We start from the raw sequence: 18,001 nt of genomic DNA on the forward strand, positions 1-18,001 counted from the left end.
GCCCGCCTATTGGCCGGTCTGCGGACTTCCCACAGACACAGTTGTATGTTTCATAAAGATGCACTCTGATGCGGCAAGTAAGTAGTAACGTTAGAAGGCTTTCCCTGCATGATTTCACGTCCTTTCGCGGGAGCTGCAAAGTATCGCGAAGAGGTGGACCGACTCGTTGTGTCTCCGCATCTACTTCTGTCCAGTGGCTGTGCCGGATTTGACGAGGACGCCAGAATTTGGAGCTATTTGCTGCTCTCTTTGTATCTGCCAGTGCTGTCTTGGGCGACAACAAAGGGAGGATAGCTGCTGTAACCTCAGTCGGTTTTGACATGTAGGTCATTGCTTTTGACAGGGCAGCTGCTCGAAAACCTTTTTTTCTTCAATTGCCTCAGCTGTGCTCAATGAAACGCAGCCGTAATGCGAGTTGAAGCCAGACGGTCTTCGATGGTAATCAGTTCGCGGTGGTCTCGGTCTTCGTCTCTGCTGCCGGTGTCCCGCACGTTTCAACTCAAACTCGGGACCCGGGTGAGTGTGTCGTGTGTCGGCCAATTTTCCAGCCAGCTGCGGACTGTTACAGAGATTGAAAATTGTGACGCAGTTGTGTAAAACATCTTTCGTTGCTTGCTGCAGCGGGGCTGTCGAGTTTTGCGGCTGTCGCACCAGCTGCTGCAAAACGTCTGCGCACTACTTTTGCGCCGGTGAGCCCTGTAATGTTTGAATTTACGAAACAATGCTAAATGCATTCAATCAGTTGGGGTAAACGTCGGGGGGTAGAGGGGTCTGAAAGAAATACTTGTCTTGTTAAAGCCTGGGAATTGTAGTTTAATCCTCCAAACAGAGCGTGGCTCTCCATGGCTCTGTTGAAGGAAATGAACTACAACGCCCATGCGCACAACTCTCCAGATACTTTGTAAACTCTGTGCAAGTTGCGCGTCTACACTGCTATTTTAGGTATGCAGCTAGTGCTGTGTTCGGCACTGTGTGTCGGTTTGTCTGCTTTTTTTGGTCACCGAAAAGACTATAATCACGCAGCTATATACTGACAGCTTCTGGAGGGGATAGCACCGGAGACTTAGCGCGACAAGGTTGTGTGCTACATCGAGTGTTTTCGAGTCTGCACGTCTTTCGAGGAATGCAGAGTCCCTCCCTCAGTCGTGTTGAGGTATTTTCGTTACGCTTTATGAAATGTCGACCATAGGACTGGAGATACACTCCAAAGTTTGGTGCGCACCGTGCAGTCTGCCTTTTGCTTGTCATTGAAAGAAAACTCTAGAAACGTGGAATTGAGGTCGGCTGCTCCTGGTGATGCCACCTTGTGCCCACTCTTCATTAACAGACAGCTGTGACTATGCCTTAGTTTGCATTCATATTGTGATATGCTTTGTGTGTTGATAGACTTTCCGCTGAATTCCCACTTGACTACTCTGGCTAGCATCCATAAGATCCACCACACCTTGCACAGGCTGGTAAATACACATTAGCTGTGTGTGCGTGTGTGTCAACATGTTTTTAGCTGAAAGTCAGTGTGCACTCTGCATTTGTGGAGCTCACTTGTGTGTCTGTCTTGACAGAACCTGACAGAAGACGTTGGACAGGACAGCCACCCCTCAGGTAAGCATGCAGCCTGTCCTGGTGTGTTTCCATTGAGATACCCGTCATGATCCGGGCTGCCCGGCTTCGACCTGCAGCCTCATCAGTCAAACAGCTGATTGAGTGATCTAACTGATTGGACAATTCATTTGTTTGGTGCCATTTCTTCTCCCAGCTTGCTGCTCTAGAGCCATGCCTCCTAGGAAAAAGAGGAGAGCCCCTGCTGGAGATGACATGTCTGCCAAGAAGAGTCGTCAGGACAGGTCTGAGATTTTGAAGTGCAGCTTCAACAAGTGTGCTTGCCCACATCCAGCTGATTATTTTTTTTATTTTCTTTATTCTTTTTTGTGGCCTTTGAACATGTAGAATGAGGAGTCTCATTAAATACTGTATGGCTCAGGTTTTGACCGAAACTTTTATTTTCAGCGTTTTCAGGAAACATGAAACATCACAGATCTGCGAGGAGGAGACGTTTTCTAGCAAAAGGTGTTTGGAATGGTTCTACGAATACGCAGGTGAGCAGTCGCTTCATATCCTTGAACTAATCAGCCGTGTCTCCTAATAAGAGCTGCTTGTTTTTTGAGCTGGACTCTTGTTCTTGTCTGTCTGAACTAGGCTGTGACGATGTGGTGGGCCCAGAGGGCATGGAGAAGTTCTGTGAGGACATTGGAGTGGAACCAGAAAATGTAAGGTTTCTTCATTTCCTGTTTGTTTCGTTTCATTGTGATCATTTAATCGAGCTCGGTCTTCTCCCACCACCACTCAGATAAATGTAGTCCTTTCTGAGACCATCTTTGCCTGCAGCAATGTAAAATCGGTATTTCTCATCATCACTTCATGCTTTGGTAGAACATGCTCTTAATTATCATCACAGAAAAAGTGAACATGTTTCCACTTTCACTTCAAGGTCACTTTTTTTGTGTTTGTTTCTGTGGTCAGTTTTCCCACGTCATTCACTCGGTTTCATCGTTGCACTGACACATTTTCTGTGGAGGAACATGCGTCTACAGTGGTTATTTTCTCTTTGTGTCCAGGTGGTGATGTTGGTTCTTGCTTGGAAGCTGGATGCCCAGAGTATGGGATATTTCACCCTGCAGGAGTGGCTGAGAGGCATGGGCTCACTGCAGTACGTCTAGTGCCCACTTTTTGTCTTCTGTTTTTAAAGCTTTTCTCAAGATAGATTATCACCTTGCTGTATGTCCTCTGTGTCGGGGCATGATTTCTCATAAGTGCCTCTCATTCTCAGCTGAGCATGTGGTGTGGGGAAAAGTGTGTCTAAGACACTTTTCTGTTGTTGTCAGGTGCGATTCCACAGAGAGGCTGAGGAACTCGCTCGACTACTTGAGATCTGTCCTGAACGACAGCACCAGTTTTAAGCTCATTTATAGATATGCCTTTGATTTTGCTCGGGTGAGTCGCACAAAGCCTCATCGATGAAGAAAACTCACACATCTGAAGCCATTTATATGGATTTCATCACTATATGTTAACGTCAGACACAGTCCAGATTAAACCTCTTGTCAGGACTTGAGTACCTTGATATACCAAGAAGTTCTGACCACACTTCACAAATTACCTTGTGGTTTTAAGCATATTTACACATCCAAACTCAGTAACGATACATAAGACACAGAATATTTTGATATACTATATGCAGTAGAAGAGAAAGTAACTTTATCAAATGTAAAATTTTAGGTGTAGTTTTGAATTTTTGAATGCGTATTGCACCACACATCTTATGACTGTTGTGAGAACTTAATCTCAAATATGAGTGTTTTATCCTGGTCATGTCTTCTGAAGTGCACAAGCTAACCGTTCCATAGTTACCTGACATAATAGTGCCAATTTGTTGCCTTATATTGTGTTTTTATTGTCCTCAGCTCAGAATAACATAAAGGAGTAGATGTCAACAACAGTAAATGAGATGTTAAAAAGAGTAATGGCAAGAGCTTCTGGCAAAATACTCACTTTGTGCAGATTAGGTGATATAACCATCCAACACACAAGAATGGCGTCACCTGAACACTGCATGTGGCATTTTCAGACTGTGGTTGACACTCCAAATGAATCTGACAGAATTGTTGGTGTTTTGATTGAACAGGAAAAGGATCAGAGAAGTCTGGACTTGAACACAGCCAAGTGCATGTTGGGCCTCCTCCTGGGAAAGACGTGGTCTTTGTTTCCTGTCTTCAATCAGTTTCTAGAGGTAAGATTATTGGCAACATCATAGTGGATAACAGAAACACCCCTCGCACTGATTATTATTCAAGATCGTTTGAGGTACGTGGTGTAGTCCTAATCTCAATTCATCGTCTTTCGTTCCTCAGCAATCAAAGTACAAAGTCATCAACAAAGACCAATGGTGCAATGTTTTAGAGTTCAGCAGGACAATCAACCTGGACCTCAGCAACTACGATGAGGACGGTGCCTGTGAGTGAACCCACACATGTGTGAAAGCAGCACAGGAATTTGGTAGAGCTTTCTAATTGGCTCCAATCTTTGTCTCCTCCTCTCACCAGGGCCCGTTTTGTTGGACGAGTTCGTTGAATGGTACAAGGAAAGGCAGATGTCATAGCTGCGGAGCTAGATGGAAAATTCAAAGGAGGAATCAAATACAACTGTGACGACGACTCTGAGAATCTCCAGACAATAAGTAAACAATACAAAAGCACCCCAATGAAACAAACGGTCAAGCATTGACAGAGGGGGGCCTCCCTGTAAATAAGAGGGGGGCTCTGGCTGTAGGTAGGTGGGTGGGGGTGGTGGGGTTTGGGTGTTTAGAGCGTGCAGAGGTGAAGGGGATTGTCATTGTGGATTTATGTTCCTTCCTGAAGTTGCATCGTGGGCAAGCTTGATGCGATCCTTTGCAGCACTGCTCTCTCTCTCACTGTGATGTGTCATACTGCTGTCTGTGTTAAGGCTCATTCATGCTCTACGTTGGCTACGGATACGCACACAGCCATCCGTCCGTACCCTGCATTCATTATCCCCGTACAGTGGCTCGCTAAAGCATACATACCTCTTGAACTTTTCAGCGTTCTACCACATTACAGCAGCAGAAGTAAATTAATTTCTATTGAGATCTTTCATAATAAACGGATCTAATGTGTTCCATAGTTTGAAAAGGAAGAATTACTTCTTTTTTTTAAACGTGTAATTTTACTTCCTCTTCAAAAGGATGTGGCACATAAAATTCCAATAAAATACATATATATTTGTGGTTGTAATGTAACAATATAAAGAAGTTCAAGGGGTGTGAATAATTTTGCAAGCCACTGTATATCGGTCCATCTCCTGGAAGCTTCTGGATATGGACCCAATGCTGTGCTACCACTGAGAATCGTCGGGTTAATGTTGAAATTAGAGGCTAATAACAGAAATGGCTGAAGTGTTTGAGCGAAACTGCCAACAGTAATCACCACGGACATGCTTTTAAGTGTCCACTGGCGTTGAAGACCATTCCCACATGCGTCGCTGCCTCCGATTTTTGCCGACATCTCAGTGTTGGAGGCAGTGGTGGTGTAAATCTTACAAGAGCAAGTTTGTGTAGGGAGTTTTCAAGTTGAAATCCAGCTGCTGAGGGCTTGTCACTGTGGTTCACAGAGAAAGATCCCTGACCCCCATCTGCTCCCCGTGTGCTGCACAGTGCCTGTTAGCTCTTCCTGAAGGATGCGTTCATAGTAGAGAAAACTTGTGTACTGACTCTGTACAAACTGTGTATTTGTGTTATATATGGAAAATAAAGCGTTCTTCTTAAGTTTCAACATTAGTGCTACCTCCTTGCCATTTCAGTTCTCATTTTAATCACAGTTCTGTTTCTCTCTTCACAAAAAACTAATTTTATTCATGGCATTCGGCCAGTATGTTAAATAAGAGCAGCGCCCTTCAGATGTACTGAATGTCGGACGCTCATGGAAGCATAAAAGCAGTGACGTTTACACCATTTGAAGAGCATACATCTGTTTTTGTGCGTGCTTAGAGCATGAATGAACCTTTAGGATATTGTGGCGTTGGACATGGATGGTGGGAGCAAAATGGTGTTGTGTGTGAAAACCAGTCTTTGACCCCTTCCTTGTCTTCAGCACAGAGAAACCAACAGAAGTGACCATTCATGCATTGTGTCTGAGTCTTATAACAGGGTCCCTTTGACCTGGGCACATTCAAGTATTATGTATCTGTGCAATGAACTTGAACTTCTCTGGACGGACAGCACTAGCTCTTGTCATGTCTTGCTTTTGATAGGAGTACTTCAAGAAGCACACTGTGTCAAAATGGTAGATTGCAGGTTTCTGATGCCTGTGCTGTTTACTGTTTATTTGTGCCAGTCTATATTCCTTTCCCTCTCATTTTTGTTCCCTCCTGCTGCTTTTTCTGTTTTTTTTTTTTTTTTTGTGGTTTTTTTTTGGTTTTGTTTTGTTTTGTTTTTTTGCCCAAGCTAATGTTAACCCCCTGCACGTAATGGCTTTAGACCTCATAACACCAAATGAATCAGCGTTGCTGCTTACTAACTCTTATCACAGTACAGCGGTGAGCCACTAGTGCTCTGATTAGCATTTATTGGTCCGGTGACCGATTAATGTATCTACGTTGTGTAGGTAAGAGTATTATTGTGCCTCAAAACATGGAAGTCACTTTGTGTGTCCCACACACATAACAAACAGAAATGTATATACACTTGTGAAAATAAATACCACACACGCACACACAGACACACAGTGGTCAGGGATTATTTCAGGATGAATTCAGACTGTTTGAGTTGTGTTCTAAGTTGTCATAGAGATAGGTGGTGTTCATTTTTGTCATGATCTGTGGCATCTGTTTTTGTCTTCCTTAGTCCACTGATAGTTTCAGGTCTCCTCTTACCAGTAGCATCTCTCCCAACACTGACAGTGTTAATACGACTGCAGTGGAAGACCAGTGACCTTCTCAGGATGAGGTCATTTAAGCTTGAGTTGTAAAGGTAGTTTTTGCTCAGAGCATTGCTTCGTTCCACCCGTAAGATGTAATGAAAACAGTGGACACTGACAGTTCGGAACTGTGTGATGATGATGCTATGCTGTTCTTTTTGCTTAGTATAATGTTCTCGTAACACATGTATACAATTTTTGTCTTTGGCTGTAATGTGATGCTGAATTGTCAGAAAATTTAATATTTGCATGCATGTTCCAACAGAGCCTTTTGTGAATGGATGAGAAATTTTTGAAAACAAAAGATACATTTTTCAAAAAGTGTTTTTGTTTTGTACAGAAATTTGTGCAAGTGTTTTGTGCTTGATTTGATAAACACAGTCATGTCATTTTTAGTTCTGATGACTAAAATGTGATTGTGTCTATTGAGACCTGGAACACACCTGTAACCTCACGCTGGAACAGCAATTCCCTCCTGCATTTAGACCCATCTTCCACGTCGGCACATGCAGCTAAAGAGTCTCATTTTATTTATTCGTAGTGCGTGCAGTCTTTTGTAGGCTGTTCCACTGCGCTATCAAGTTATACACTGAATATCGGTGGGGAAGATGATGCGCGTAAGCATTTGTTGAATCCACTGTGGGTAAAAACAGTACAGAAACCTTGTTTCGCTATAGCCCATCACATCAGCATACATTCTGAGATTTCGGTAGTTGTTGGACTGCTAACCAAATACTGTGTGGAAATCAGTGTTTTAGTTTTTTTTTTTTCCCTTGACAATGCAGGAGGATGAACAGCCTTGTTCCAACTGTATATATGTATGTAAACTATGTGTCTATATGTCCGTTTTCACTATAACCTATGTCTATATACTTAAATAAAAGGGTTTATTACCTTACTGGCTTTTATTTCTTCAGTCATTAGTAATGAAATACAAGTTGCTTTGCTTGCTGTTTATTTTTTTATTTATTTTAAACAGTCGTCAGTGTTGATTATACATTTAATCAAATCAAAAAAGGCACATACAGATATTAGAGGACAAAAAAACAAATATGACAAACATGGAGTCATTAACAGGTATACAACAGCACAGCGTGAAATGTTACTGGTACTTTACATTAAATTCACAACAATTGAGTCAGTTATAGGTCAGTTCAGTATGGAATAACATTTTTCATTAGCTTGTTCTTAAATCTTTCAACTACCAAGAGCCAGATTTTGGTTCACAGCCTGTACCACAATAAATTCTTAGCAACGGTGAAAAGAGAATTAAAAATTTGCACTTCAGATGTATTCAACTGTAAGTCAAAGCCCTGTTAAAAACTTAAGAGACATAAAGTACTCGCCTCAAAAACTTTTCTTAATAGTATTTATTTAACAGCATTTAAAGGCCCTTGTAATACCACTGAATGAAAAATGTCAAACTCAATATTAAAGCACATTGCTCAAAGTGTATGGAATGCCACTGTTGCAAATGCAGAAGCAATAAAAAGGAAATTTTCTTCTTCTGTTAAAGAAGCAATCAGTTGCACAAATACAGATCAAAAGGCTTAAATACTGACATGCAATAGATACTTGTGATTGCACAATTAAAAAACGATCACTTCAAAAACACGAAATTCCTCACTTAAGTACATCCATACATACAGACATAAGTTCTCCATGTTCTACCACTGTTTTTACCTTGTATCTCCACTGCACGCTCAGATCTACCTCCTCTGTCAGCCTCACTGTCCCTCCATCCTGCATGACCACCATGGAGTTCAGAGCCTCCAGCCACTCCGCCCCTCTCCTCTGGAGCTCCCTCCCACCCAACATCCCAAACATTCCATCTCTGCTCGGTTTTAAATCTCATCGTAAAACTGTTTAAACAAGCATATTTATTTAAACAATCTCTGCAGCAAGTGTCTGCTGCTAATCCTCGACTGTGATAATGTCATTACTTTTTCTTTCTTTGAACTTTTTTTACCTGTACATTGTCATGTTTATTGTGTACGATTACCTTGGGTGTCCTTGAAGGTATTGATAAATAAAACATGTTTTCATCATTGTCGTCATCATCATCAGAAGCTAAAACTGTCATTTTGAAAGCAGATGTGTGTGTAGAGTTTGATTCATAAAATCTTATACTTCTTTAAAGCCATGCCCTCTGATTGTTTGACTGTGGAGTAGCAGTGTTTTAGTGCCAGGATAGTTCTCATTTCTGTAGCTCAGGCCCATTTTATACGATTGAAAACCTAAGAACTTGTTTTAAATCAGCAGCAATTCCAGAGGTCTTCTGATCAAAAATGAGCTTCATTGTTCCAATGTTCCAAGACACGGAGATTAAAAAAATATCAAAAAAGATCTCAAACTTGACTGATAGTGTTCATGGAGTCAAACTGTGTTGCCGGGTTTTCTGATGTACGTGATCCAGGACCAGTCATGTTCGTGTTTCTCTTCTGCTGGCTGAATGCATTCACTTCCCACTCTTCATTCCCGATGTTTTGGGGAGATCTCCATCTCAGCAGAACAGCTTCCTCAGGTGGTGGTGTAGCTGGAATAGGAGGTGGAGCCTCCTGTGGTGGTTCAGTATATCCAATGCCGTGTCCCCTGTAGCGGGGAATGGTATTCAGCAAATCTGTTTCTCTTCTGTCATATGCTGAAGTTGGGGACAAACGAACTGGAGTCAGTGGTGGCAATTTCATATCCGTCTCAGATTTGGGATGTTTAAAACTTTGCCGATCTTGTTGATTAACAGATGTGTTTTTGTCTTGTGTGTCCCACAATTCCCTCTGTGATGACATAGCTTTAAGGGCACTGAGACCTTTTCTCTCCCACCTGTCCACTGACACAGGCCTCAGAATTTCACCGACGCTGTCAGGAGGCTCGTCAAGCCTGTCAAGAATGCTGTTTGACGCCGTTGAAACCCCGGGTGAACTGATGGATGAGTAATCATGAGTTAATGTTGACTTTGGTTTCCTAACTTCTTGCTTTTTTCCGTTGTCACTGTCGCTGCTGGATGAATCAGAGGAACTGGGTGGAGGAACCTGTGGCACTGCAGGAGGTTCTGTCTCAGCATTTGTTAGGGTTGAAATCAGAGTCCTCCTCTCGGTGGAGCTCGAAACGTCAGACAGACGATGACCAATGCCGGTCCATTTTATCTCAGGTGGCATATCTACGCTGCTGTTGTGTTCGGTCTGTTGAATTCTGCTCCTCATTACACCATCAACACTCATACTGGGAACTCTGTTTGTTCTGACAGCACTTTGACTTGTGAAACTGGAGGAGTCGCTCGGCAATGATGGGGTTTTGATGATTGAACGCTTGTAAATGATAGAATCATTATCTTTAACTCCTGACAAACGTGATGCATGTCCTGTCACTTCATTTTCACTCTCACTCGAAGATGAGGAAGTAGTTAATTTTTGTGAAGGCGTTTTAATATTCAGATGCCTTTTGACACTTAGGCCAGGTAGAAGTTCTACCTTGTTATCACTGTCACTGCTGCTGGATGATGAATCAGAAATTTGGTATCGTGACGGTGTTGTGGGAGCCTTTTCACTCATCCTGACACCCTGATATTGCCTAACGTGTGGCACTTTAAATGCGTCGCTGGACTTATCCTGACTTGTCAAAGAGGAAGAAACATATGTTGTTTGTTTAGGCACAGGATATGAGTCCACTTGAGTGATTCCTTGCATCCCAGCAGCCCTTCTCCGCCGTGTTCTGTTGGTTTTGCTCCCATTTCCACTGTCACTACTGGAGAGACTGGATGAGTCAGATGGAGGTGATGAGGGCGGAGGCTCCTGTGTCGGCGATGACACTTCAAGCCGCTTTCTGAAGCGGGAAGAGCCGAGATCCATCGTGGCCCATCGTGACTGAAGATCTGAGTTTATTTCATGTGTTGTGTCCCTTATCGTCTTGTCATCTGAAATAGTTGTATACTTCTCTAATTTAATTTCACGGTCCGGCTTTGAACTCTGAGAAATCAAGGAGCCTTTTGAAGACCCTAGCAAGTACTGTTTATAAGATTTTCTGTATTTATTGTCTTCTTCACTGTCACTGGAGGAGCTTGATTCAGACAGTTGAGAGAGTGAAGGATTACCACTGAGACCCAAATCTGATTTTGGCATTGGTGCTTTTACATCAAAACTTCTTCTATTGTAGGGTTTATAAGTGGCATTTTTATCAAAGTCAGATAAAGTTTTCCCTGGTTGATAACTTCTGATCTCTGTTGTGCCATATTCATGGTCATCACTGGAAGATGACTCATGAAAATGTGACAAAGTCTTGATATCCAGACGCCTTTTAACAAGCAGAGGCTTGCTGAAGTTCAGATCAGAGTATCTGGAGCCCTTATCTGGCATGACCTTGAGCCTGGCAGGGCCCAAATATTTCTTGTCCTTCTCTTGCTCATCTGAGCTGCTTGAAGATTGACTTGAAGACTGACTTGATGTCCCTTTGTAAGTTTTCTCTCTCCTAACCTCAAGGTTTGTATTTCCACCACTTGATTCTGATCCCTGACGTAAAGATGGCGATGGTTTAATATCTAGATGCCTCTTGACTCCAGTCACATGCTGAAGATCTAAAAGTGGCCACCTTGCTTCTGGATCATACCTTTCAGATGGGAGCCTGGTAATTCCCTCCTTTGCTGGTTTTTGGCTCTGTGTTTTGCCTGTAAATTCATCCTCACTGTCACTACTAGAGGATGAGGAAGATGATGATTGGACTGTTCTGTCTTGATGCTTCTTGATACCTGCAGTTGGATGAATGTCTACAGCAGGTCGCTGTGTTTCTCGCTGATGACTTACTGTTTGCGATATTTTTGGTGGAGGTCTTGATGTGTAAAACTGTCCTTGTTCTTGTTTCTTATTGTGTACTGTTGAATCATCCTCACTGTCACTACTAGAGGAAGATGAGTCAGACATTTTTGAGGATGGTTTGTTATTTAGAGGCCTCTTGATGGGATCGATAGGTTGAAGATCCGTAGCAGGCCACTTTGCATCTGGAGGATGCCTTTCAGGTTGTGTTTTTATAGATGGGACCTTTGGAAAGCGCACTTGGTCTCCTGTTTGCTTCTGAATGTGGCGTTTAGTGTCATCTTCACTTTCACTGCTGGAGGATGTATCAGGTGCTGGTGATAGAGGTTTGATGTCTAGACGCCTCTTGATTTGAGGGATTTTGTAAAGCCCTTGAAGAGGCCTCCTTGCATTGAGATCGTAACTTTCAGATGGGAGCCTGGTAATTCCTTCCTTTGCTGGTTTTTGGCTCTGTGTTTTACCTGTAAATTCATCCTCACTGTCACTACTAGAGGATGAGGAAGACGATGATTGGACTGTTCTGTCTTGATGCTTCTTGCTACCGGCAGTTGGATGAATGTCTACAGCAGGTCGCTGTGTTTCTCGCTGATGACTTACTGTTTGCGATATTTTCGGTGGAGGTCTTGATGTGTAAAACTGTCCTTGTTCTTTTTTCTTATTGTGAACTGTTGAATCATCCTCACTGTCACTACTAGAGGAAGAAGAGTCAGACATTTTTGAGGATGGTTTGTTATCCAGAGGCCTCTTGATGGGATCGATACGTTGAAGATCCATAGCGGGCCACTTTGCATCTGGAGGAAGCCTTTCAGGTTGTGTTTTTATAGATGGGACCTTTGGAAAGCGCACTTGTTCTCCTGTTTGCTTCTGAATGTGGCGTTTAGTGTCATCTTCACTTTCACTGCTGGAGGATGTATCGTGTGCTGGCGATGGAGCTTTGATGTCTAGACGCCTCTTGATTCGAGGGATTTGGTAAAGACCTTGAAGAGGCCTCCTTGCATTGAGAACGTAACTTTCAGACGGAAGTCTTGAAATTCTCTCTTTTGTTTGTTTGTGGTTTTCCTCCTCACTGTCACTACTAGAGGATGAAGAAGATGATGATTGGGTTGTTCTGCCTGGATGTTTCTTGATGCCTGCAGTAGGTTGAATGTCTGCAGCAGGCCGCTGTATTTCTTGTTGATTTACTGTTTTCAAAACTTTCGATGGAGGTCGTGGCATGTAAACCTCCCATCCATGCTCATGTTTCAACACGCTTTTTGGTGCTTCATCCTCACTATCACTACTAGAGGAAGACTCATTAGAATGTGATGTTGTTGGTGCCTTGATATCTAGACGCCTCTTGACGTGTATGGTTCTCTGAAGATCTACAACAGGCCACTGTGTTTCTGACTTGTGAATCAGTGTTTCAGATACTTTGATTGCAGGTCTAACCACATGTTGCTCCTCCTTTTTGAATTTTGGTGTTTCTTCCTCACTTTCACTACTGGAGGATGAATCAGTCACTGGCAAGGACAGTTTGATATTCAGACGTCTCTTGATTTTATGGATGCGCTGAAGATCTATGGCAGGCCAGCTTTTAGATTGACTTTCTATTTGATATTTCTGATCAGGGAGCCTTGTAATTCCCAACTTCTCTGTTGTCGGTTTTAGTGTTTGGCGTGTAGTATCTTCCTCACTGTCACTGTGAGAAGATGAATCAGAAGATGACGAAGATGCTTTGACATCTAGATGCCTCTCAATAGCTGTCGTATGCTTAAGATCAAGGTCGGGCTGCTTTTTAGTTGACTCATGCCTTGTGGCTTGTGGTGGTGGTGGGGCTCTCCTTTTCGTTGGAGTCACTTGAACATTTGTACCAGGTTGCTGTGTTTCATGCCTATGACTTACTGTTTGAGATGGTTTAGTTGAAGGTAACTTTCCATTTTCCCGCTTTTGCAAAGATTTTGCTGTGTCATTCTCACTGTCACTACTAGAGGACGAATCGGACGACAGTGAGGGTGCTTTTATATCTAGACGTCTCTTGACATGTGTGGTTCGCTGAAGATCTATAACAGGCCACTGTTGTTCTGGTTTGTTACTCACGGTTTGAGATGCTTTAAGTTGAAAGTTTGGAACCATTGAGGCGCCTTGTGAGCTTCTGTCCATATGTTTTGATTTGTCATCCTCACTGTCACTGCTAGAAGATGAATCAGATGATGATGAAGATGCTTTGACATCTATAGGCCTCTGAATATGTGTCTTATGCTCCAAGTCAAGGGCCGGCTGCTTTTTAGCTGACTCATGCCTTGAAGCTTGTGGTGGCGGTGGTGGTGGTGGTGCTTTCTTTTTTGTTTGAGCAATTTGAACATTGACACCTGGTTTACTTGAAGGTCCCAACATGACATTTTGTATAGGTTTTGCTGCTTCATGCTCACTGTCACTACTAGAGGATGAATCAGATGACGGTGATGGTGGTTTTATATCTAGAGGTTTTTTGACATGTGTGGTTCGCTGGAGATCTACAGCAGGCCACTGTTGTTCTGGTTTGTTAATCACTGTGTTAGATGCTTTAAGTTGAATGTTTGGCGCCATTAAATCCTTTTGGGGGCTTTTGTCCATGTCTTTTGGTTTTTCGTCATCACTGCTAGAAGATGAATCAGAAGATGATGAATGCACTTTGACATCTAGAGGCCTCTGAATATGGGCTGTGTGCTTCAGATCAAGGACGGGCTGCTTTTGAGTTGACTCTTGTCTTGTGGCTCGAGGTGGTGGTGGGGCTCTCCTTCTTGTTTGAGGAATTGGGACAACATTGACAGCAGGTTGCTGTGTTTCATGCCTGTGACTTATTGTTTGAGATGGTTTACTTGAAAGTCCTGGCATGACATTTTGCATAGGTTTTGCTGAGTCATCCTCACTGTCACTACTAGTGGATGAATCAGATGACAGTGACATTGGTCGTACTTTTATATCTAGACGTCTCTTGACACGCTTAGTTCGCTGAAGATCTATAGCAGGCCACTGAGAGGCTTTAGGTTGAAAGTTTGGCATCATCAAATCCTTTTGGGGGCCTTTGACCATGTGTTTTGAATTGGCATCTTCACTATCACTGCTGGAAGATGAATCAGACATTGGTGACGTTAGTTTGATATTTGGATGCCTCTTGATGTGGGAAATGCTCTGAACATCCATGGCAGGCCTGCCTGCAATGCCTTGCATTTCCAATCTGTGCTTGTTTGTGTGATTGACAGTTTCATTCTCACTTTCACTTGAAGATGATGATGAAGACGTTGGTGTCAGTTTCTTGATGTCAAGACCTATCTTAGTGCGTCTTGGAACGCTCGGAGCAACAACAAATTGCTGGTTGTTTATCTGTTTTTTAGTTTCAGACTTACTGTCACTGCTCGAAGATGAAACAGAAGCTGGCAAGGAAAGCTTGAAATCAAGATACCTCCGAATTTTAGGAACATGTTGAAGATCTATGGTAGGCCACCCTGCATTCGTACCAAACTTCCCAGGTCTGTGCTTGCCTCTGTGGCCTGATTCATCCTCACTGTCACTATCTGAAGATGAGTCAGAGGCTGGTGCTGATGGCTTAATCGTGAGACGATTTTCAGGTTTTGGAATATGCTCAAGATTAATTTCAGGCCAGCTTTGGCTGGAAGCAGCAGTTACTCTTTGTGATCCTTGAAACTGATCTGTTGTTATTTTTGACCCTTGATGCTTCTGCTTCCGCACATGGTTCCTGGTTTGGTCTGCACTGTCGTCACTGGAGGATGAATTAGAAACTGATGAAGAAGCGCGGATATTCAAACGTTTGTTGGTTTGCCTTTCTATGCCTCCTTCCTTTACTTTTTGGTCTCGGACTTCTGCCTCACTGTCGCTGCTAGAAGACGAGGATGATGATGGTCCAGGGGGTGGAGGTGCTCTGGTAGGCGGACTTTTACTGTTACCAGCCACACTCAAAGTTAGGTCCCGCCATTTAGTCTGAGGCAATGAAGCAGCTTTCACACCGGAATCCCTCCATTTTTCTTGAGTGGTTTGTTTCTTGAATGAGAACTTTCCTGGCTCTTTATCACTGTCTCCTGAATCAGAGGATGAGTGGCCGGTCTTCACTGAAGGACTTTTTCTTTCATATCTGTTGTGTCCCTGGTTTAAGTCTGTGTTGATGTTTTTCATTTGCAAAGTTTCATGTTGTTCTGTATCCTGGTCATAGTTCACTGTGTACTCTGTTGGCTCATCGTCACTGACATAGGAGGAGCTGGAACTGGATGTGTCCCGTCTGTTCTGTTTATCTGAAATATATTTTGGATTATTGATAGAATCAAATACACTGCTGGGCCTGCTTTGACCAGAATCACTGAACTCGAATTGTTCTCCAAACTCTGGCGAGACATTAGGATCTGCTGATGCTGCGTGTGGAGACCAGTCAGCAAGGGGTGCCGAAGAACCTTGGATGATTTTAGTTGTACCCTCCCTGGAAATTTGATGCACCTCCACTTGTCTGTCAACAGAGAATTGTGGTTTTTGCTGCACTTGCTTTCCTTTCAATCCTTTTTTAGATTGTGAAGATTCAGAAGAAGAAGAAGAAGAAGAAGAAGAAGAAGAAGATGAACTACGCCTCTCATGCAGTTCAGCAGGGCCTGGGGCGTGTTCAGACTGGATGTTATGTCTGTGATCTGTTTGGATGTCACCAGAAATACCTCTGCCGTCCTTTGGATATCTATGTTGTGAACTGCTGTCACTTTCAGAGTCAGTATTATGTCTCTCACGCTGAAATACTTCACTCTCCATCACTACATCCTGATTAACGCCTTGCTGAACGCCACCGGCCACTGTATCATAATAAGGTACAGTCCTGTTCTCTTCAAAGTCCACAGTGCTAAACGTGACTCTCCTTTCCCTGCCTGCTCCAATCACCTCTGGTTCACCACCGTCAAAGTATGCCTCATTATCATATTGTCTTTGTTCAACAGATGACACAACTTGGGTTGTTTTTACTCTTCTCTTGCTGGTCACCCTTTTGCAATGGACTTCAATACAAGGTCTTACAAGAATTCCAAGAATAAATGCTACCACAAATGTGATAAAAACAGACAGACCCACAGCAAGAGGCAAGTCAGACTGAGTAGCCGTCTGATTCTCAGCCTCACCTGTCCTGCTTACAAAACCTTCAAGGACTACTTGCTGGCCGACCGGATGTAAATCTCTACGCTCTCTTTTTGAACCTCCGGTTTTACTGATTTGGAGTTTGAAAACTGACAACGCTTGTTGCTCTTCAGACACACACACATACAGTCCTGCATCCTTCTCTGTGAAGTCTTTGATAAGCAGGCCGGTTTGAGGTTGGCTTACAGATTGGCCATTGGGTGTCCACCATGTTGCGTCTACAAAAAACACAATATGGACATGCAGTTGGACTTTTAAAAAGGACCTTTAGAGTAGAATGTATTCACTTTTTCTGTTGATCATGTTTGTAGTATTACCTGATGTAGAGCTCGACAGGACTATCTCGGAGCCAATATGGAGAGTCACATCTGGATGGATTTCAGGGCTGTTTTCAGGACTGTCACAGTTCAGCTCATCATCCTCCAGCTGTAGTAGTTCTCTGCCTGACAGGGTGGAGGGAGATGCACACACCACGGGCCAGGTTTGCAGACCTCTGCTGTTGTCGTAGGCCATCCGCCTTTTCAGGCCGCGCATGCTGCAGTCACACTGCCACTTATTTTCAGCCAGCTGGATGTCCGCTCCAATGTTCCGTACCGTGAGGTATGTCAGAGGATGCAGGTTCGTCAGCATGTTGAAGCTTAGATCAATGACCTTTGAAAGGAACAAGATATTGAAATTTAGCTTACAGGTTATGAAATTTCACAAAATGCAGCAAAATGTAGCTTTTCGTGTCATTTTAAAATGATAATAATAATAACTAGAGTACAATAAAATCATGAATCCAAAACAAAAGAACAAAATGCATGATTGGTGAGCATAATTTTTTTATTTTTTTTTTTTTACCTTGAGTTGGACTAAATCCCTGAAGATCTGAGGATGGAGACTTGTGATGAGGTTATGTTGTAAGTGCAGCTCTTTTAGCTGTTGAAGGTGGCTAATGTCTCCTATTTGTAGAGAAGTAATCTTGTTGAAAGAGAGCTGCAGAACCTTTAAAGACTTGACAGCTCCCAGCCCTGTATGACAGGAAATAAGAGCTGCAATTAGAAATCAGCAGTGACCTTAACAGGGTGGCTCCTGAAAAGATCGTGGAATGTCTGTTGCGGGTTTTCAGCAATAATGGTAGGCCTGTCTCCTGTCTTTTTGATGCAAGGTTGCTGTCAATGGTTGATTTTGAGTTGCTTATCTTTAGTTATGGAAAGCCATTTACTTCTGGACTTGGATTATACAAGGTGAACGTCAAGCGTCCGTCTATCATGATGAATAAAATATTTGAATAAATATGGAGCTCATTCCAGGAATATTCATCCAAATTCTTTCGTTTTTGCATTGATCACTTGTAGTGAGACTCATCAGGGGCTGAGATTTTTTTCTGCCTTCACCTCCTTTCCTTTTCAGTAGCCTGACAAAATCCCTGAGACTCCTGGGTGAAGTGAGACAGTGCGGGTCTGTGCTTCATTACAGAAGCAAGGAGGGCTATGTGATCTGAATACCAAACAGGAGTGAGTCTTTGACTGTCAACACAGCACTTGCTAAGTGAATGGACTGTCCGCAAATGCCTCTCAAAGAAACAAC

At 43.0% G+C, this 18,001-nt stretch overlaps 1 protein-coding gene across 5 annotated transcripts in view; it reads left to right on the plus strand.

Moving 5' to 3' along the window:
* Positions 1–18,001, plus strand: part of dcun1d4 (DCN1, defective in cullin neddylation 1, domain containing 4 (S. cerevisiae)) — a 27,125-nt gene continuing 9,124 nt past the window's right edge. Inside the window, exons 1-11 of one of the 5 annotated variants that reach the window (XM_030082785.1) lie at positions 1–77; positions 1,387–1,457; positions 1,563–1,602; positions 1,757–1,844; positions 2,008–2,096; positions 2,197–2,267; positions 2,616–2,707; positions 2,883–2,991; positions 3,683–3,787; positions 3,909–4,011; positions 4,101–5,275. In XM_030082785.1, the coding sequence (XP_029938645.1) occupies positions 59–77; positions 1,387–1,457; positions 1,563–1,602; positions 1,757–1,844; positions 2,008–2,096; positions 2,197–2,267; positions 2,616–2,707; positions 2,883–2,991; positions 3,683–3,787; positions 3,909–4,011; positions 4,101–4,156 (843 nt within the window). In that variant the 5' untranslated portion in view covers positions 1–58 and the 3' untranslated portion in view covers positions 4,157–5,275. Of the gene's footprint in view, positions 78–444; positions 517–1,041; positions 1,154–1,386; positions 1,458–1,562; positions 1,603–1,756; positions 1,845–2,007; positions 2,097–2,196; positions 2,268–2,615; positions 2,708–2,882; positions 2,992–3,682; positions 3,788–3,908; positions 4,021–4,100; positions 5,276–18,001 lie in introns of those variants that run through there. The other 4 variants (XM_030082789.1, XM_030082787.1, XM_030082788.1 and 1 more) reach the window with 4 other exon arrangements.

This window comes from Salarias fasciatus, chromosome 23 (genome assembly GCF_902148845.1).
Source record: "Salarias fasciatus chromosome 23, fSalaFa1.1, whole genome shotgun sequence".
In the NCBI taxonomy this organism is placed as follows: domain Eukaryota; kingdom Metazoa; phylum Chordata; class Actinopteri; order Blenniiformes; family Blenniidae; genus Salarias; species Salarias fasciatus.